Here is a 21,036-nt window from a genome sequence, read left to right as displayed (position 1 = left end):
TTTAAACATTAGTCAGTTTGACGGCCACCAATGTCGAGCTTCGTGCTGCAATGCTTTCCTACTCAATGGAGATCTATGTGTACGCAAGAGACTACAATTTCCCATCAGGCCTTGCGCGTGTGTAACCCCCCTCCCCTCAATGGCGGATACGGTAGCCATGTTGTTGTAGCAAAACTGCAGACGAATTTCGTCGCTGTCGACACTAGTGACTTCTGCTCATCTACCAGTTCGAAGTGCTCGTCCATTTTGCTTCTCGTCACAACCGTCGTTTTGTGGAGGACAACATGAGTGGCGGGACGCCGTACCTCGGCAGTAAAATCAGCCTCATCTCGAAGGCCGAGATCCGCTACGAAGGGATTTTGTACACCATCGACACCGAGAACTCCACGGTGGCTTTAGCTAAAGGTGGCAAATAGCTAACGTTGTAACTAATGGCTGCAGCTGAATGAGATAGCTTGTTATTGGTCCAACCGACACAATTACCAAATTGTCTCTAAAGTACTAGTATCATACAGGTCTGTTCAAAGTAGACGTTCGGCCCACTTAAAGCTTGCAGCCACAATTTTCACTCTGCATGCTAACTCCTGTGGGAAGATTAAGAACCCAAAATTCTGTTGAAATGTTCTTAACGCAAACTACTTTCCGTTTATGATGTATAAAAAAAAAAAAAAAATCCTGAACAAGTAGGCTAACACCAAGTTGCTTTAGGCAAAGTTGAAGTTTGCTAGTGTTCAAGCATTGCGTCATGATGACGTCACTAGTGGTTCGTCCAAAAGCAGTTTCGAGATTGTTAGCGCGGCCTTTAATATTGGACCACTCTTTGTGACAATTAAATTAGCTAATTAGCGCTTGGCAAAGTTGTCTATTTGTGGTCGGAATTTTACCTAGAGATGTTTTAAACATAATACAAGACATGATGTGTGCCAGCAAGTCTAAATGACACCTGTCCCATCTCATCTTAGTGCGTTCCTTCGGTACTGAAGACCGGCCCACTGACAGGCCCATCCCGCCTCGCGATGACACCTTTGAGTACATCATCTTTCGAGGAAGCGACATCAAGGATCTGACAGTGTGCGAGCCCCCAAAGCCCACAAGCTCCTTCCCCCAGGACCCAGCCATCGTCCAGGTGTGTGTTCCAACACAAGACCCTTTTAATTGACTCCTTGAATCATCATTGTAAGCCCTCTCTCTCTGTCTCCAATAGTCCTCCATAAGTTCCACTCCATCATCCTCGGCCGCTGTGCTTCCCAACGCCTTCCCGTCTGCAACTTCCTATGGACTCTTCAACCGCGCCCCGCTTTCCTCCTACAACCAGTTTAACACCAGCACCCTAGTCGCCCCTCAATATGGAGGCGTCGGTAAGTACTAACATCCATGGCAGTGGAAACGCGTGTACATTCTTCCCAATTTTGTTGTCCCTCCCAGGACGCAGCAGCCCACCTCCAGATCCTGTGAAGAAGAGCGCCCCCATTGTGGAACAGGTGAGAAAATCTGCTCCAAGCACTGCCACGGCTGCCGTACCTGCCATCCCAAGCCTGGGTCGCCGTAGCCCCGCCCAGACTCGTACGGCTCCTCCCACTTTGACTCAAAGCACTGGAAGGACTCCACAGCAGGACCTTGTGGACCCGAGGAGGGGTGAGACTAGTTAGAGCCCCTTCACACAAACTTAAAGGGGAACTGCACTTTCGGGGAATTTTGCCTATTATTCACAATCCTTATGTAAGACAAGCACACATATGTTTTTTTTTTTTTTCTATGAATTTTAACTCGTAAATAAACATTAGCAAAGGTCAGCTAACAATGGAGGCAATGGGAGTCGCTCTATTATGTATCTATAAAGCACTGAAAAAAAAAAAACGTCCCAAAAAACTATTTTGTATACATGTAAGTATATATGCGATGTAGTAACAGGCACATTCATAATACCGTGTAATATTTACATATTTTGCTCATTTAAGTATACGGCGGTGTATTAATTTCACAGACTCATCACAACTAGAGATGTCCGATAAATGCGTTAAAATGTAATATCGGAAATTATCAGTATCGTTTTTTTTTGTTTTTTTTAATTAAATCCACATAAAAAACACAAGATACACTTACAATTAGTGCACCAACCCAAAAAACCTCCCTCCCCTCATTCACATTCATTCACACAAAAGGGTTGTTTCTTTCTGTTATTAATATTCTGGTTCCTACATGATATATCAATATATATCAATACAGTCTGCAAGGGATACAGTCTGTGGTTCCCACATTATATATCAATATATATCAATACAGTCTGCAAGGGATACAGTCCGTAAGCACACATGATTGTGCGTGCTGCTGGTCCACTAATAATACTAACCTTTAACAGTTAATTTTACAAATTTTCATTAATTACTAGTTTCTATGTAATTGTTTTTATATTGTTTTACTTTCTTTTTTATTCAAGAAAATGTTTTTAATTTATTTATCTTATTTTATTTGATTCATTTTTTTAAAAAGTACCTTATCTTCACCATACCTGGTTGTCCAAATTAGGCATAATAATGTGTTAATTCCACGACTGTATATATCGGTTGATATCGGTATCGGTTGATATCGGTATCGGTAATTAAAGACTTGGACAATATCGGCATATTGGATATCGGCAAAAAGCCATTATCGGGCATCCCTAATCACAACCGTCACTTTTCCCTTCAACAATAACAATTACTACGCCTCATGGAGATTCATGAGAGCCAACAATGATTACTTTGGGAAAAATGATGATCAGAACCTTATATTTTTGAGCCTGAATATAAGGAGGATGAGCTACAAGTTTTATAAGGTGTATACTAAACCAATCCAGCATTAGTTAAACACTAAGCATCATGTAGCACTATTGCTAAGTGCTAAACAAGATATACAAACTACAAACATAATAAAACAATTGCTTACTGTACTGTCTGCCCTCACTGGGATTCGGACTGATGTTCATATTTTCCTGTTTATGTGAAGAATTAATTATAATCCCTACGAAGGGGTTAAAAAAAAAAGGTGGCTGCAAACGAGAGTCTTTGCGTGTCTTTTTCGTCATCTCGGGGTTTAAGTTGAACTTCTCGTTTTATGGCCACAACCTTTTAATATCCATGTAATTATAATTTAGAATTAACTTTCACTAACCCAGAGGCGATCAAGCAGCTCACCGGCTCAACTTAGCAGCACAAGCTAGTTAGCTCTCTGTGATCATGACACGGCTAAAAATAGTTTGTCTGCATTAGCTTATAAAAATTATGTCAGACCCACTCGACATCCATTGCTTTCGGTCTCCCCTAGAGGGGGGGGGGGGGGGGGGGGTTACCCACATATGCGGTCCTCTCCAAGGTTTCTCATAGTCATTCACATTGACGTCCCACTGGGGTGAGTTTTCCTTGCCCGTATGTGGGCTCTGTACCGAGGATGTCGTTGTGGCTTGTACAGCCCTTTGAGACACTTGTGATTTAGGGCTATATAAATAAACATTGATTGATTGATTGAAAAACAATATTGATAATATTTGGTTAATAATAATGTCACAAGACATAAATAGATTACTGTTGGCATTTTGTGGATGTTTTTCTTTTACTGTTTTATCGGCAAAATATTGTACTTCCATTAGCTGCATTGTTAGCCACCTCAAACTTTATGACTTAGAATACATAAAAAAATACAAAAAAAAAAGTTCTTGTTTTACACAGAGATTGTGAATAATAGACAAAATTCCCCCCAAAAAGAGCAGTTCCCCTTTAAGCCGCCATGTCCACTTTCCTTAACATTTCTTTCTTCTTCTTTTTTAGCACACGCTAACCGTAGGGGAAGAGGGGGCGGACACCGAGGAAGGGGCCGCTTCAACGTGCGACGTGACGGTGCCGTCAAGTTTGAGAAGGACTTTGACTTTGAGAGCGCCAACGCCCAATTCAACAAGGAGGACATTGAACGGGAGTTTCAGAGCAAGCTGAAGATAAAAGGTCATCACCTGACTCCTAAGACCACCAGTCCAAGTTGATCCAAGAAGTCCAAAAGAGTACATGGTGACAATGATGATTTTTCTCTGCTGGCAGACGACAAGTCGGAGCAGGCGGTGAACGGCGAAGAGAAAGGCGAGTCCAGCGTTGAGACACAGAACGACACGAGCAACGCGCATGAAGAGGGTGACACGCTCGGTCCGAACTGCTTTTACGACAAGACCAAGTCCTTCTTTGACAACATCTCATGTGACGACAGCAGGTATGTACCTGCTGTAGTTTGCACGTCTTGATCAGAAATTACCCTCCTTGCCCGCCACGTCATTTTGCCTTCGTTCTGCCCCGTTACCCACTAGAAAAGCCAACGACAGGTGTGGAGGCAGCGTTTTCCCGAGGTAGTTGTTTTTTTCAAGTCATGTGACTCACAGATGGTCATATGTGCCCCTAATGATTGCCTCGCCCTTCTCGAAGAGAGCGTCGGAAGACTTGGGCGGAGGAGAGGCGAATGAATGCGGAGACTTTTGGCGTCCCCTTTCGTCACGGTCAGGGCCATGGGGGTTATCGTGGTCGCGGCTTCTCAGGCTTCCGTGGAAGTCGTGGCCGTTCGTCTAGCCGGGGCTCCTTCGCGCCGCCACAAGGCTTCAGAGGCGGATACCGTGGAAACAGCCAGGCCGGGCGGGAGTTTGCCGACCTATCAGCATACAGGGTGACGTGTGCCGCATGTGATCACGCATGTATATTGTCACCATGTTTCGTATTTAATATTTAATGTCCTTTTCTTTTTCTTCTAGAAGGACAACAAAGTGGCGGCGTAGCGGCGAGGAGGAAAGTCGTCACGTTTTTGTCACCAGCACTGGTTCACTTACAATGTGGCGTTTTCTGAGCTCAACCTTTGATAAGATTTTCTTAGCTGTCCAGGCCCGTGCTTTATTTGGGGAGATGTGGTATTTTTTCTACGAGACGTCACGTAGCCTTTCGCTTGCCTGTGCTCCGCTCGTTCCTGCCGTCTGAAGTCCTCCTCAGCTTCATCTCGTTCCAGCTCCTCACATTAAAATGTGCTCGTTTCGCCTCCTAATTCCGACACGTTTTGACCTTTAAAGTACAATTTAGCGCCCCAAAGATACAAGATTACACTTGCACTATTCTAGCAGCAGGGGGCCCCAGCGTTGTCATCAGGGATGAGCAAATTATGTGATCATTTGTTCTCTTCACATGGCATAATCGCACTTCAGTTAACTGCCAACTTTAACTTTTGCTAAACGTTCTGTAATTAGTAAGATGAAGTGTCATTAAAGTAACAGTAAGACACCAAGTATCAGATTGCTAGGAGACTTTGTTCACAATATGCAAAATATTCAAGAATATCATAACAAAAAATTGTTGTTACAGCATTAAGTTACCGCTTGTGTGTGTGTGTGTTGACGTAAGAATGTCAGGTCAATGTGATGAGGATGAAGCGCATGCAGACACAGCTGATCATGTTTATTATTATGACTTGATCTGTTGCCATGGTGACAGGGTCTGCATCAGTGACCAATAAAATTCCGACCTCCGCATTTGGATTTGAGTATTCTGGAATTTCCCGGCAAATAAACGTTTCAAGAACATCATTGGCATGCAAAATAGTTCTTCCCAGTCATTGACTCGGTCATCCAAAAACACAAGCGAGTTGTGTGTGATGCAATAATGTAAACTTTCTGAACCAGCATGGCGTGCACACGCCTACTTAGTCACAATAAAACATGAATATCAACACTATATACGCCTCTTTTTCATTTGGTTTTTAACTTCAAAACTTTACCCATCTATGTATTTAGAAGTGGGCGGGGCCTCGGCTTCAGCTAAAAGGACGTTTACTCGCCTGTTTTGTGGACACCACCCCTTTAATTGTAGCCTATTTCCCTTATTGGTCGGCTCAATAGGGGCGTGCCCTCGGCGGCTCATTGGTTTGGACGTGCGTTGCTGTCACCTCCTCACTGCGACTCTTGGAACCAGACCGGAACCGAACACTCGCACGTCGTCGTCGTCGCACATTTTTCTGGGCCGCAGTCTCCGCCGAGCAGGACCGCCATGTCTCTGTCTAACGACCCCAACTACCAGCGGCTGAAGCAGTGGTACCAAGCCCAGTCCGGAAGTCTCAAAATGAGGGACTTGTTCGCTGCAGACCCGGAAAGATTCCGCAAGTTCAGGTAGGCTCAAAAAGCGAAACGAGGATTTAACCAAATGCCAGTCACTGTTGTTATGTGAAGTTTTTTTTCTTGCGAATTGGTACTGTGTGCACCACAAGGTCATTGTGGCCATTGCATGTCTAAATGTATTTCTCCTGCAGTGATTTTCTTATCATGGTGGCCGAGCATGTTAGACATAAAAAACGTGACGTCACAATTTGAGTAAAAAAAAATAAAAAAAAAGCTTCCAGGCAGCTTAATGAACGAGACGAGCTAATGTTAGCTTGATGGCTAAAGTCACGGAGCAGCCAATATTCCATTATGGGACACCAACAGGAAGAAGCAACGTTCACTTTAATGATTAAAAGCAACACATTAAGTACAAAGATTTTTTTTTTTTTTATGTCAACCTTCTGTCAAACTTGTTTAATTTTAAGCATCAACCTGTTCGTAAGCAGCTGATTGAAGACGGCACATATACGCATGCGCTGAAGTGCTTGGAGGACGTGTGAGGCTGCACGCGCCAACATTTTCACGCAATAACTATAAGACAGTGACAAATAATATTTTATCAGAACATAAAACATTGTATTAATTTACAACGATAGTTAGCAGGACTTAAATCCTATATACAGTAATTTGACACTTTTTACATTGAAAACTAATGATTACTGTGTTTGTGTGGGTGTGTCAGTGTGACGGTAGAGACCAGCGATGGTGACATTCTGCTTGACTACTCCAAGAACCTCATCACCCAGGAAATCATGGACATGCTGATCGCCATGGTAACCTCCACCTATTCACCTCACCCCTGACTAATGTGGACAGACAGGAAGTCAGCAACACTTATTGTGAAAAGGCCCTTGAGGCTGTAATGCCGTGTCAACACGAACCAGAATGTCGAAACTCGGCCTGCGCGTGTTCCCACAATAGCGCTGCAACACTTCCTGGTTATGTGTCCTCAGATTAAGCCCGGGAGTCATGTGACATGTGTGTTTTGTGTGGTAGGCGGAGTCTAGAGGCGTGAAGGAGGCCCGTGAGAAGATGTTCTCTGGAGACAAGATCAACTTCACAGAGGTGTGCTCGTGAGCTTCACGTGCACGCTCGCATCATGACGGCTTCAACTCATTTTGTGCATGTGCACGTAGGGTCGCGCCGTGCTCCACGTGGTGCTGCGTAATCGCTCCAACACTCCCGTCCACGTCGACGGCAAGGACGTCATGCCGGAAGTCAACCGCGTGCTGGACAAGATGAAAGCCTTCTCGCAGGTGTGTCTGATGCTGCAGTCATCTAATGCTTTTGTCTTGTAGCGATGTATAAAACACACAAAAATATAGCAATGGAGTTTGTTTTCCCGAGAGAAAGTGATAACGGCGTGTTTTAATTTGCATGAGTGACAGAAGCAGCATTTTTTTTCATCCATTTTGCTCCGAAGTCTTGTCTTGAAATTCCAGTCTTACTCAAGTGATCAACAACAACATGGCATTTTTTATATTTGAATCAGGGCTGCTCAATAAAATATCAATTTACACCAACATGTGACATCTACAAATTACACTACCGTTCAAAAGTTTGGGGTCACATTAAAATGTCCTTATTTTTCAATGAAGATAACTTTAAACTAGTCTTAACTTTAAGGAAGTACACTCTATACATTGCTAATGTGGTAAATGACTATTCTAGTTGCAAATGTCTGGTTTTTGGTGCAATATCTACATAGGTGTATAGAGGCCCATTTCCAGCAACTATCACTCCAGTGTTCTAATGGTACAATGTGTTTGCTCATTGGCTCAGAAGGCTAATTGATGATTAGAAAACCCTTGTGCAATCATGTTCACACATCTGAAAACAGTTTAGCTCGTTACAGAAGCTACAAAACTGGCCTTCCTTTGAGCAGATTGAGTTTCTGGAGCATCACATTTGTGGGGTCAATTAAACGCTCAAAATGGCCAGAAAAAGAGAACTTTCATCTGAAACGCGACAGTCTATTCTTGTTCTTAGAAATGAAGGCTGTTCCACAAAATTGTTTGGGTGACCCCAAACTTTTGAACGGTAGTGCACGTTTAAAAAAAAAAAAAATATATATATATATATATATATATATATTTTTTTTTTTTTAAGTGCTGCATCAAAAGCACATATTACTTACTACATTACTGTTATTATTGTGGCCAGGTATAGCCCCGCCCACTAACGGGTACTGGGCCAATGCCCAGTGTTTGTTGGCTCTGATTGTGTTTCCCACAGAACTGTAATTGTCTGTGGTGGTGGGTCAATGTCCAATTTGCATAATTGGTCATCACTCATGCACATGAGCGACACAGGCTGTCATGTTAGTCTCCTCCAATAAGATCAGAAATAGTCGCTAGGTTTGTTGTGAGTACTTTTTAAAATAAAGTATCTAGAGCAGGGTGCGGCCCTGCAGAGAATTTTTTAACGTCCCGCGGCACAATCTAAGAATACTATTAAAAATAAATAAAAAAAGTGGAATAAAGGCGCTATCAGGCCAAATATAACGTGAAACAGTTCCAATGTTGACACACAGTTGCCTTCAAACTGTTTTTTCTTTAAAGGGGAACTGCACATTTTTTTTGGAATTTTGCCTATTGTTCACAATCATTATGAGAGACAAGTACACGTCTTTGTTTTTTAATGATTCTAACAATAAAAATGCTTGAAAGATGCGGCTAATGGGAGTCACCCTTGTAGCCTTCAAAGCCTCTAAAACAATTTCAAAACCCTTAATCAACGTTTTATATAAACACTGCAAGTGTGTATATATATATATATACATATACATATATCGTAACATACACCTTTATAACAATATGTAATATGTTCAATATATACCGTATTTTGATCATTTTAATAATTTCCGGGACTAATTTCCTCTGCACATTGATTTCTGTTTCCATAGCAACGCACGTCTGACTTCTAGCAACAAATGTTTTTTCCTACTGCTGGAATGAAACACGCGTGTGTGTGAGTTTTCTAATCATGGCAGACTAGTAAACGGACAACGAAGACAACTATTTTTGGACAAATGAGGATTCAAAATCTTATACTTTTGAAGCTAAATATACTGCTGCTTATAGAAGCGAGCACAAAGGAAGAGTGAGACGTTGGAGCAGACGGAAGCCGGTAGAAGGGGATGAAAGCGATTTTGACTCTATAAATATGGAGTTTGGAGCCAAGCTATTTCGACATAAATGGAGTGCTTACCCAAAATCAACAGGAAATGTCCCCAGCCAGCTGGAGCAAACAGACAACTGTCCATCGAGTGAGTCACTTTAATATCGACCATGACACATGCAGCTCGTCATGCGTGTTATTACAACTACAGTACGTACGCTGTCTGGCTAGCGAAGCTGTGTACAAACAAAACTTGAAACGTGGGCTAATACTTTACAGATACTGTAATATGATTTTTCATGTTTTTCAGTCAGTACAAATTAGTGTCGTATCGCAGTGTTGTGCATTGCAAACTCCAATGTGTTTCGTGTTGACGTAAAAGCTATCTTATCTCTTGCCGTAGTTAGCTTTTACGGCTAATACCAAAGCACGCCAATGTGTTACTACGCTAGATAAACAGTCCCTCAGTGTTTGCTCTTACAATAACAATGTCGCTACAGTTTGGTTATTATACAGGTTATGGAATGAAGTATTGTTGATGGTTTTCGAATGCATTTTTAAACTGATTTAGAGGTAGAATTAATTGCTCCCATTAGCTACCTACATTGCTAGCCACCTAGAACAAACCAATTTTTATATGTTAGAAAGCGGAAAAAAAAAACTTTTTGTCTTCCATAAGTTTTGTCAACGATATACAAAATTCCCCAAAAAAGTGCAGTTCCCATTTAAAACTGTCACTGCTCCAAAAATAATAATGAATCACAATCCATGTTATGAATTATTGACCTATTCATGGCTCCAAATTACTTTACATCAAATATTACACTTTAAAACTTTTTTGGGGAAAATATGGCATATTTTGTGTTTACTAGATAAAAAAAAAAAACAAAGTTTTCGTTGGGAAAAAAAGGCCATAAAAACAAACACAAAAAACCCCCATGAAAAATAATGAACTTAGAATTGACAGGTCTGAAGTTGATCTAGAGACTTAAGTGTTGAAAGTAAAATTATATAACAATGATGACTTAATTTTAACACTTTTATGAATGGGGCCCCTTTGGATCCTAAAGAATTGTTGTGGGGCGTTTTTGTTTTTTTAATAATAATGAATTTGTTGAAAGGACTAGTTGGTACAATCCCTGGGGACTCTGCATGGCAGGGGCGTCCTCCTCCCTGAACCAGGCTTGCACCTGACCGCATACCTAAATGAGGCTAAGTGACACTGCTGGGAGGCTTTTCCACCATTGGGACACATCCTCAGTTGTGTGCCCCAGCGTCTCGGGGTGTTTCGGCCCGGCTTACCACAAGACACCCTCTGCCGAGAAAGGGCCCACCCCAGGGTGATCAAATCCCTGGGTGTGTGTGTCCCATTAGGTGTTAGCCTTAGCAGCCCAGCTGGTGTCACTCCTCCTCAACCACAACCAATGGCTCGTCCTCTCTGCTGTGTTGGCCAACTCTTTAATGGCCTGTCTGTGAGCCTGCCCCCTGACTCCAACCTCCCTAAGGAGTTTTGCTGTTGTGCTTGCTACAAAGCCCCTACAGCCCACCTCCACTGGGCGCACCCTTACCCTCCAGCCTCTGTCCTCTGCCTCAGCTGCAAGGTTGGAGTACCGCAGCTTCTTGCGTTCATACGCTTCTTCGATAGCATCCTCCCACGGAACTGTCAGTTCAATAATATAGACTGTATGGCAGGTTTCAGACCATAGGACGAGGTCTGGACGCAGGGTGGTCGTTGCGATCGCCGGGGGGAAAATGAGCCTCTGATCTAAGTCGACTCGCATCTGCCAGTCCCTGGCTGCATTCAATGGGCTTAGATCAGGATTTGAAGGTCTCGTCTTCAGCTTTTCCCCCTCCCGAACAAACGCTGGTAGGTGTCGGCACACTTCCTGGTTGTTGATGGGTTGGGCATTGATGGATATCCTCCTGCACTCAAGTTTGTCAGCTAGACATCTGAGGACCTGGTTGTCTCCACGTATATCTGCCTTGAGTGAGGCTGGTTCTACAGCCAACCATTATGTGCTTGAGTGTTGCTGGGGTTGTACACAGGGGACAGGATGGGTCCTTTCCAAACCATTGTTGTAGGTTTATGGGAGATGGTAGCGTATCATATGTTGCTCGAACGATGAAACTCAGTCTGTTGGATTCCATGCCCCAAAGTTCGCTCCACGTGAGTTTTTTCTTTTCAACACCCTCCCACCTTGTCCAAAATCAATGGTGTTGTGAATTATTGACCCAACTAAGGCTCAAATTTCTACACATCAAATATTTCACTTAGAATTTTTATTGGGGGGGGGGGGAATAGTGCACATTTTGCATTTTTGCAATAAAAACAGGGTTTTAACAAAAAGAGCATAAAACATAAAAAAAAAAAAACTCTGTATCAACAGATTTAAAGATTGAAGTGTTTATATATGACGTATTTTTTACATTTTTATGACTGAGACCCTTCCGTGTGCCTGGCACCAAACCTAAGGGAAGCCCTAAGGTAAAAAAAAAAATGTAGATATTGCGTTAACTTTGAAAATGAATAATTTCAAAATGGCATGGTTTGATTTTTTAGTGTGCGGCCCTCAGTGGAAAAAAAATTGAACAGCCCTGATCTAGAGGGATCTGAATACTTGCAAAATATAGCGACAAGGCTCTTAAGCTGGCAACATGGATCCCTCCTATGTCTTCTTATGCTCTGGCAGACCAGCTGTGTATGGGAAGCAGAGTTATGAAGATGGAACAGATGCCACTGAATCTTTTTGTGGCGATTTGTGGTGTTAGAAGGTCGTGACTTGATGCTGTTGTCCACAGAAAGTGCGCAGTGGCGAGTGGAAGGGGTTCACCGGGAAAAGCATCACCGACGTGGTCAACATCGGTATCGGAGGGTCCGACTTGGTCAGTTAACTTTCTGGTCATGTAATGAGTCAACCAATGAGGTTGCTGACTAGCCGGCGTTGCCTACAGGGTCCGCTAATGGTGACGGAAGCCTTGAAGCCATACTCAGCGGGCGGACCAAATGTGTGGTTCGTGTCCAACATCGACGGTACTCACCTGGCCAAAACGCTGGCTCAGCTCAACTCAGAGACCACGCTCTTCATCGTCGCCTCCAAGGTGAGCATTTTTTTTTTTTTTTTTGTGGCTTTGCTCTGTGTTGTTTTAACGTTTGCGTTCCCCGCAGACGTTCACCACACAGGAGACTATCACCAATGCCGAGTCGGCCAGGGAATGGTTCCTTCGCGCCGCCGTCAATGTGAGGCTGCGTCACATGACGAGTCACATGACCGCCGGGCCTCGTTGATTCATTTGTGGTGTTTTTCAGAAAAGTGCCGTTGCCAAACACTTTGTGGCTCTGTCCACCAACGCGGTAAGTTTTGATGACGTCACGGCTTTTTGTCAGTCTTTTTTGTGTGTGTGTTTTTGTGACGCCACGGCGCTCTTGTGTCGTCCGCAGGCCAAAGTCAAAGACTTTGGGATCGACACAGAAAATATGTTCGAGTTCTGGGACGTAAGTTTGCGCCCGCGTGTTTGCATTCGTGTTGACGGTTTGACTTATTCGGCGATGTCGTCCTCAGTGGGTCGGAGGTCGTTACTCGCTGTGGTCAGCCATCGGACTTTCCATTGCGCTGCACATCGGTACGTCGTTGATGTCTTATTCAGTAAAATATTTATTTATTCCCATTATTCTTTTTTAGGGTTTGAAGGCTTCGAGCAGCTGCTGAGTGGCGCTCACTGGATGGTAACATCATCATCATTCTACTTTTAGTAGTTTCCAATGATTGGTCATCTCTTGTAAATGTGCCGTCCGGCAGGACAACCACTTCCGCAGTGCTCCGCTGGATCAGAACCTGCCTGTCCTGCTGGCGCTACTGGGGGTCTGGTACATCAACTTCTTCCAGGCCGAGACACACGCCATGCTGCCCTACGACCAATACATGCATCGCTTTGCTGCCTACTTCCAGCAGGTTAGAATCCTTGCCAATATTTGTCACTTTTATGACCCGTTATCTCTTTAATGGACAACATCACTCTACTACGATTATTTTTAGAGTAGTCAGCGTACAGCTTGTATAGCAGTGTATATTTTTTTTATCCACTGAAAATGTGTTCAACACACAGCCTTGGCTGGTGTGTGTGTGTGTGTGTGTGTGTGTGTGTGTGTGTGTGTGTGTGTGTGTGTGTGTGTGTGTGTGTGTGTGTGTGTGTGTGTGTGTGTGTGTGTGTGTGTGTGTGTGTGTGTGTGTGTGTGTGTGTGTGTGTGTGTGTGTGTGTGCGAGCAAAGTGCTGATTGTAACGATTATTTTGTACAAAAAAATAAAAGATGTAGGATTTACAATATTATGAGGAAATGTGACACTTCAGTTTGTTAAAAAAGTAATTAATACAGCGTTAGATAACAGATTGATCAACAGCACATAATTTTCAACTGTTATTACTCTTCGCCATGCCACTCCTGGCCGACAGACAAAACACACACAATGGACCATGGATGCATATGACCACATACCCCACCCCACGCCTTTGCCACCGCTTTTGACTCCTTAGTGGCGACTCATGGCTGGAGATGCGCCAAAGGGCCGCAGCTTTGCCAACGGAGGCCCCCCCCTCCCTCCTGTTGCAGGTTTTGTGGTATCTGTGTCGTAATACGTGTATTTGTGCTTATCGTATCTCTCAAATTTTTTTAATTTTCTGCGCTCAGTCAGCATCAATTTTTTTTTTGTCAAGCCTCCACCTTTTTAGAATAGAATGGACTTTATTGTCATTATATTTGCATATAACGAGATTAAGGACTCCAACTTAAGGTGCGGTAGTGGGAACAAATATGGGGTAAAAATAAATTACACAACAGGTAATAAAGAAAAAACTAACAATTGAAATAAACAGACTACTATCCAATAAAAATAATAAGCAATCCTGTACAATATACAAAACACTATAGAAATACAAAATACTGTACAATATACAGAACAAGACCAGAGTACCGGAGTAATAAATAACAATCAGTGTCGGACGTATTGCACTCGAAGGGTAATATTGCACAGTAGGGTATTAAGGTAAGATATTGTATAGGGGTGAATTATTATTTTAAGTTAGAGTTCAAGATGGTGACAGCTCTGGGAAAGAAGCTGTCTCTGAGCCTGTTTGTTCTGGCTCTGATGCACCTGTAGCGCCTGCCCGATGGTAGCAGGTCGAACAGGTGGAATCCAGGGTGTGTGCTGTCCTTGGTGATGCTTTTTGCTCTTTTATGGGGGTAAGTGGCAACCCATCAGCGTTCCAGTTCCGTCACCCTGTATGTCTACTCTTGAGCGGGTTTGGGCTAAAAATAGAAATTTTGTTGTACTTGCGCAATGACGATAAAGTCCTCCCTCCACCAAACATTGGCTATTACGGGTATTTGAACCACTCTTACCTTGTTTACTTCTGTGACGCCCTTCTTTTGTAATCAGTCAGAAATATCAAGCAGTTCAAGTGTGGCAAAAGAGTAGATTACTCATCATGCTTTGTAGTGGATTTAAATGGGTGTAATTTTGATTTGTTTATGGTGCTTAGACATTTTTTTATGTCCACATTAGGGTTGTACGGTATGCCGGTACTAGTATAGTATCGCGGTAGTAGTGAATCAAAAATAGTACAATACTCTGTTTGAAAAGTACCGGTTCAGCCATTTGTTGTTGTTTTTTACAGGCATGACAGCGCATCGTCACCTCGGGACATTGCTTGTTAAACCAGCAAAGGAGAATGTTCGGCAGCGCACAATCAAGGAGTACTTACAAGCAGACAGTGTGTAGGCAGAAAAGGGAGAATGGACGCATTTTGGCTTAAAAACTAAAGATAAGGGTGAAGCTTTAACACTGAAACACCCACAGGAAGAGGTGCTTTAAAACATGGCTAGCTAGTTAGCGGCTAATGTCCATCTGCAATCTGCAGTGTTTTAGCTATGTCTAATCACCAAAACGCATGCAACTTCACAAAACCCAACACATTAGTGCGGGGCAAACGTGTATAACACATTCAAAACGGGGAATGTACAATAAAAGGGAAGTTGGCATGCTCCTAGTAAGGAAGCCCCATCGATATGAATACGTAGGACGCTGCTGGCTATTGGAAGAATGCGTCACCACGGCCGCCATATTGAGCAGGGGGAAGCCGTGCCCGTTTACTGCTTCAGCCAACTGAGACCGAGGTCTATCAAGGATTACAGTTTTGGTGCCAGTCGCACTGGTCTGACGAAACCCCTCCTCAAGATGCCGGTCGTGTTGACGTGCCTGACAAATCTACCGATTTTAATTACCTCTGTTTTTCCCGTATTGCATGTTTTAGGAGTTTGTGTGTTTTGGATATTCTTAGGCGGTGTTTGCCCCTGTCGGCCACCGTAGCAAGATGATTGTCTTGTCCCACAATCTTTTTTATTTATTTATTTAACTACAGACAGACAAAATGTATTGTTTCTTTTGTTAATATCAGATTCCGTTCTGCAAAAAGGTAATCCTTAGAAGCACACAGCTTATGGACAGGGACCCACAGTTAAAATATACATCATCATATAATAATCAAAATACAGTACAATACAATTCCTTTCCAAATCTACCCACCAAATACCCATTTACAATTTCATACCAACCTACCAACAGGTTGACATTTATAAAAAAGGAATCTTTAAATCCACCAAATAAGTCTCAATATCCTATTATTCAAATTTGATTACAAGGTTGCATCTTGAAGATCTGCGATAATCTCATTATACATACAGAGGTCAAGACCATAATTATGCAACTGTGAATTCCTCAACCATAAGGGGTGTGATAAATATACTAAGCATAACGTCGCAATACATTTTGCTTAAAACTCTTTTTAAAAATGTGTAAAGAATCTAGCATGGTGTGCACGAGCGCTTCCAGCATAGGGGAGCTGCGGTTCATAAAGGGGGAAAGAAAAATTCCAAGAAAAAGTCCTAACACACCTTCAGGATGACGAGTGCCTTATAGGAAAGTTGAAGGTGATGGAATGGCCAAGTGTGAACTCAATTGAACACCTGTGGAGCATTCTCAAGCAGCAAAAAAAATTATAATACAAGCTACACGCTGACTACTCTAAATTTATATAGAACTGTTTCTCGATAATGCTTGTTTATAGAAGCAGAACCTCACTGTGATGAAGAGTGGCGTCTTCTTTATTGTCATCACACATGTATTCTTATTCACTGGGTGTGTGTATTGCATCCACAGGGAGACATGGAGTCAAACGGTAAGTACATCACCAAAGAAGGAAAACGGGTTAACTACCACACTGGACCCATCGTGTGGGGCGAACCCGGGACCAACGGCCAGCACGCCTTTTATCAGCTCATTCACCAAGGTCTCACACACACATACTGCATATCATTGTTTAGCTTCATGCTAACAACTTCCCGCTGGTGCCATTCCTTCTGCAGGCACTCGTATGATTCCTGCTGATTTCCTCATTCCGGCTCAGTCTCAGCATCCAATCAGAGACAATCTTCACCACAAGGTAACATGTCTCAATACGCTCGACATTTATCAACACTTTGCGCAACATGACTGGGTGGTTGAACCTCCAGCGAGCACGCAAAACAAACTGTGAACTTGACTTATCGAACTGTTGCGTTTTTAGACCACCCCCCCCCAAAAAATCTATATTTGTTTCCTCAGTGCAGCAGTTTATGAAGTCATGTCACTTTCGGAACATCTTAAAATAAAATAAAAATCTGTTATTTTTAAGTTGCATCTTTTTATGATGTCAGGCTAAACTACTAACACTAAGAATTGTTTTGGCCCCCTCACCCCACTTGAAAAAATATATATAACTTTTTTAATTTGTAATGAAACTCGAATATAACTTGCATGTTTTGAACTCAATGGGAAATTAATTTTTTTTTTAATTGAAACATACATTTATAAACCTTCTTAGTACCTTCCTAAATAATTTCTACCTAGGATTTGAACCCGGTACCTGTGCCTTACAAAAAAAGGGCTTATGCTGTGCGTCAACCTGTGTGACTGAGAGGGGAAAGTTGTCCTCATATTGCTGTCGGTGACGGAGCAGGAAGCGGCTAGGAATAGATTTGTGGTAAAATGTCATGAAGTGCCCTATCAATAAATTGACTTTTTGTATGCTATTATCTCGTAAAACAAGGCCCCTCGTGGATCACAGCGTCCTGTGCACAGTGCCTGTTCTGCCTTTAGGGCGAGGTGGCCCTACTCTTTCCTCATGGACAGTAGTGAATGGTGAGCTTACCCCCAATTTGCAAAAAAAAAATAAGGTTAAAGCTTTACCAACTATCCATCAGAGAGATGTGGGAGCTGTAAGTTTGATCAGTTTGTTGTTCTTCAGCAAAATATGCTAACTTTGCATGATTTTGTTAAAATGTGTCAGCATGGTGGAAGAGGGCTTAGTGCATCTGCCTCACAGTCCGAAGGTCCTGGGTTCGATCCTGCGCTCGAGATCGTTCTGTGTGGAGTTTGCATGTCCTTCCCTCCGGGTACTCCGGCTTCCTCCCACCTCCAAAGACGTGCACCTGGGGATAGGTTGATTGGCAACACTAAATTGGCCCTAGTGTGTGAATGTGAGTGTGAATGTTGTCTGTCTATCTGTGTTGGCCTTGCGATGAGATGGCGACTTGTCCAGGGTGTACCCCGCCTTCCGCCCGATTGTAGCTGAGATAGGCTCCAGCGACCCCGAAGGGAATAAGCGGTAGAAAATGGATGGATGGATTGGTGTCTGTACTGTTAGCATTGTAGCTCAGTCGGCTTTGCTAGCGTCGCCAATGTTCGTGTCCTCATGGCCCACACCTGTTATGTTACGTTGTGATATATGATATCTATTATGTTGGACATGTTAGTGTCTATGTAAAAATTTGATTAAGCACTTCTTGGAGATGCACACTGTCGGAGAAAGGAGTGGACAAACACAGCTCATTAGCATTAAAGCGACATATGCAGTAGTACTTTTAAGCAGTTGAAATTCCACCATCAAGGCTACGTTTTGGACAATGTACTTCTAATGCACTATTGTGACCTCTGACACTAATTTGAAATTGCTAAAAGTACTATATGTGACCTTTTTAAAGGGCCCACCGAACGCTGACAACACTGGCACTTCATAGTTTTGGACCAACAAATAACTGGTAAATTTTCCCCCAATTTGGAACCAGAAGTAACTTTAGGCTTGTTTTCTTACAAGTTTTGGCACATTTTGGAATGCCAACCTTTAAAAATGTGAGCGGGTCTGCATCAGCCTGCCAACGTCACCTACAGAAGACTGTCAGGAATTTCATATAGCTTAGTAGGTATGTGTTTTGATAGCATCTTAATCCTGAATCAACATATTTTCACTCAGAATTTGAAGGTATTAGCAAATGTGTCTGTCGTTTCTGGCCTTTCCACCTTCTCCTGGGCTGAAGGGTGGCATGGGTGTGTGAAAGATCAAGGATTATGCCATTGAACGAAGACTACTTTATTGGACAAGCAAACGTCTCGACAGGTTCTGCAGCATGTACACCTGCGAGGAGAATTGGCTCCTCCATGCCTCAGCCTGTGCTTCTTGGCCTTTTGACTGTTATAGAGTACCAACCAGACGTAAAGCTCAGGTCAACAGGCCAATACAAAAGAGACCATCTCCTGATCTCGGGTATCTTATTTTCATATCATACCCCTGACAGCCTGACTTTCTCCATATTGTGTTTTGCTTCCTGGAGGGCGACCCTGTTGTCCATCTGTTTAGTTTTGACCACCAAGGACTGTTTTCACTGCTGGACTCTAGAAAGAGGTTTCGCAGCCTCCAAAGCAGAAACTCCAGGTTCTGTAACAGCTTCTTCCCTCAAGCCGTAAGACTCTTGAACGCATCATAATTAAATTATCCCCTCAACTCCCCCCAAAATGGATTAACTCGCTGGAATAAAAGACAATATAACATACATCCATAAACGTGGACGCATGTGGAAAAGTGCAATATATTTATCTGTTTATATTTATTTATTATATATATATATTTATATATGCACCTTGCTTTTTTATCCTGCACTACCATGAGTTTATGTAACGAAATTTCGTTCTTATCTGTGCTGTAAAGTTCAAATTTGAATGACAATAAAAAGGAAGTCTAAGTCTAAAAAGTATGAGGCATAAAACTGGATGTTTGCTGACAGAAGCATTAACCTTTTCCATTACACGCCAACAGATACTGCATGTCTACATTTGCATTGTTGCAAGTTGTAGCAATACAATAGAACTGTTCCGCACAAAATGGCTGAAACCAAGTGAGTGTAATTTGCTGCGATGATTTTGACTTTATAGAAGGGTTTTGGTCAGCGATTAGATGGAAAAAAAATTAGCGCTGAAGCCAATTTTTTTCCTAAAAATCAGGAGCACCTTTTGAAGGCAAAAAGACTGCAAAAAAACAGAATGAAAAGCAGACCCGAAACCCAAAATTATAGAATAGGCCACCAGTATTGGAATTTGCGTCCTCTTATACTGATGTTGTCCCCATCTTAAGGACAACATCGGTATAAGAGGACGCACATTTTGTGCAGTTGATCAAATGCTGAAAGAGCATGCGGAGAAACAGTTTATTGTGATTTCTACGGAAGAGGACATTTATTTTTTGCTCAAAATGTTAACCTTATCAGTTTTGAAGTAATCATGGACCATGGCCACAAAAAACATGCAATTAAGTTATCAAAATAATTGTATATTCCTTAATCCACACAGTCTGGGGAAACAGTCTCCAGTTCTGTAGATGATGTCCCACCAAGAGGGCATTGGAAAAGGGGGCGTTCCAAGTACAGTTAGTTATCTACCCATTACTCAAAAATAATTTTTTCTTATGGGAAGCATAAAATTTATAGAGTATTTGTTAGTGAAAGGCCACTATTAGTCCTTTCTGGAACATTATGGCGAGGAAGTGTTGCTATAATGGCGTCCTGATCAGTTTGTTGCAATCAATCCTGTAATGTTGCAGATCCTTGCTGCCAACTTCCTGGCCCAGACCGAGGCTCTGATGAAGGGGAAAACGTCAGAGGAAGCTCGGAAGGAGCTGGTGGCCAGTGGTTTGTCGGGCGCCACTCTGGAGAATCTTCTTCCTCACAAAGTAAGACCAACGGTCGGAGGATGCGTCTATCTGATGCTCGTCGCCCAGCGTCACGTGACTCAGCCTGTTTTCTTACTTTTAAGGTGTTTGAAGGCAACAAGCCAAGCAACTCCATTGTCTTTAAGAAGCTGACTCCCTTCACGCTGGGAGCGCTAATCGGTGAGTCCACCTTAAATAAACAATCACCCCAATCCTTCGATGGTTATTGACAGAACTGTCCTCTCAGCCATGTACGAGCAGAAAATCTTTGTGCAGGGCGTCATGTGGGGCATCAACAGCTACGACCAGTGGGGGTAAGTTTGTCTTCTGCCATCTTGGACACGTAGCTTACATAACACTGCTGACCCGCATTGTGTCGTCAACACCCTAGTGTCGAGCTGGGGAAGCAACTGGCCAAGAAGATCGAACCGGAGCTCAAAGACGACTCCGCGGTTCACTCTCACGACTCCTCCACCAACGGCCTCATCAACTTCCTCAAGAAGAACTTCGCTTGAATCCTTCCACGGAAATCATTCATCGCCATTCCCGGCTGCGGCGTCCTTATCGGCTTGATCTGTGACCCCCTCGCCCCACCTTCCTTTGGCACAGCGTCTTTGGTTTGTGTAGTCCAGTTTCACGTGCACATGTTACTGTAGTCCGCTTTTCACAATAAAAGTTCTCCATCTATGTGACAT

General features: G+C 42.9%; 2 protein-coding genes across 3 annotated transcripts; both read left to right on the top strand.

Moving 5' to 3' along the window:
• The first annotated feature begins 113 nt into the window (after positions 1-113).
• On the top strand, positions 114-5,284 carry lsm14aa (LSM14A mRNA processing body assembly factor a). 2 transcript variants are annotated; one of them, XM_062042655.1, is made up of 9 exons: positions 114-405; positions 963-1,126; positions 1,205-1,358; positions 1,426-1,635; positions 3,804-3,974; positions 4,068-4,233; positions 4,328-4,366; positions 4,443-4,677; positions 4,766-5,284. In XM_062042655.1, the coding sequence occupies exons 1-9, from the start codon at positions 285-287 to the stop codon at positions 4,784-4,786; spliced, it is 1,281 nt and encodes a 426-aa protein (XP_061898639.1). In that variant the 5' UTR covers positions 114-284; the 3' UTR covers positions 4,787-5,284. The 2 variants fall into 2 exon arrangements, with proteins under 2 accessions (XP_061898639.1, XP_061898638.1); XM_062042654.1 differs by having other exon boundaries at positions 115-405; positions 4,763-5,284.
• Positions 5,285-5,905: 621 nt separating this feature from the next.
• On the top strand, positions 5,906-21,033 carry gpia (glucose-6-phosphate isomerase a). Its single transcript, XM_062042651.1, has 18 exons — positions 5,906-6,160; positions 6,834-6,924; positions 7,148-7,216; positions 7,288-7,407; positions 12,071-12,154; positions 12,224-12,370; positions 12,438-12,509; positions 12,579-12,623; positions 12,711-12,764; positions 12,832-12,892; positions 12,952-12,995; positions 13,069-13,221; positions 16,483-16,612; positions 16,689-16,765; positions 20,234-20,362; positions 20,446-20,521; positions 20,589-20,655; positions 20,733-21,033. Exons 1-18 carry the CDS (start codon positions 6,042-6,044, stop codon positions 20,854-20,856), a joined length of 1,662 nt encoding a protein of 553 aa, XP_061898635.1. The 5' UTR covers positions 5,906-6,041; the 3' UTR covers positions 20,857-21,033.
• The last annotated feature ends 3 nt before the right edge of the window (positions 21,034-21,036 follow it).

Source organism: Entelurus aequoreus, linkage group LG03 (assembly GCF_033978785.1).
Source record: "Entelurus aequoreus isolate RoL-2023_Sb linkage group LG03, RoL_Eaeq_v1.1, whole genome shotgun sequence".
Lineage (NCBI taxonomy): Eukaryota > Metazoa > Chordata > Actinopteri > Syngnathiformes > Syngnathidae > Entelurus > Entelurus aequoreus.
This window is presented reverse-complemented; position numbering and strand designations above follow the sequence as displayed.

Coding starts and splice junctions, on each gene's coding strand:
- lsm14aa (XM_062042654.1), top strand. CDS start 285: ATGAGTGGCGGGACGCCGTACCTCGGCAGTAAAATCAGCCTCATCTCG. Junction 3,975..4,067: donor GAGCAAGCTGAAGATAAAAG/GTCATCACCTGA, acceptor CTCTGCTGGCAG/ACGACAAGTCGGAGCAGGCG. Junction 4,678..4,762: donor CCGACCTATCAGCATACAGG/GTGACGTGTGCC, acceptor TTTTTCTTCTAG/AAGGACAACAAAGTGGCGGC.
- gpia (XM_062042651.1), top strand. CDS start 6,042: ATGTCTCTGTCTAACGACCCCAACTACCAGCGGCTGAAGCAGTGGTAC. Junction 12,996..13,068: donor TGAGTGGCGCTCACTGGATG/GTAACATCATCA, acceptor GCCGTCCGGCAG/GACAACCACTTCCGCAGTGC. Junction 16,613..16,688: donor TTATCAGCTCATTCACCAAG/GTCTCACACACA, acceptor TTCCTTCTGCAG/GCACTCGTATGATTCCTGCT.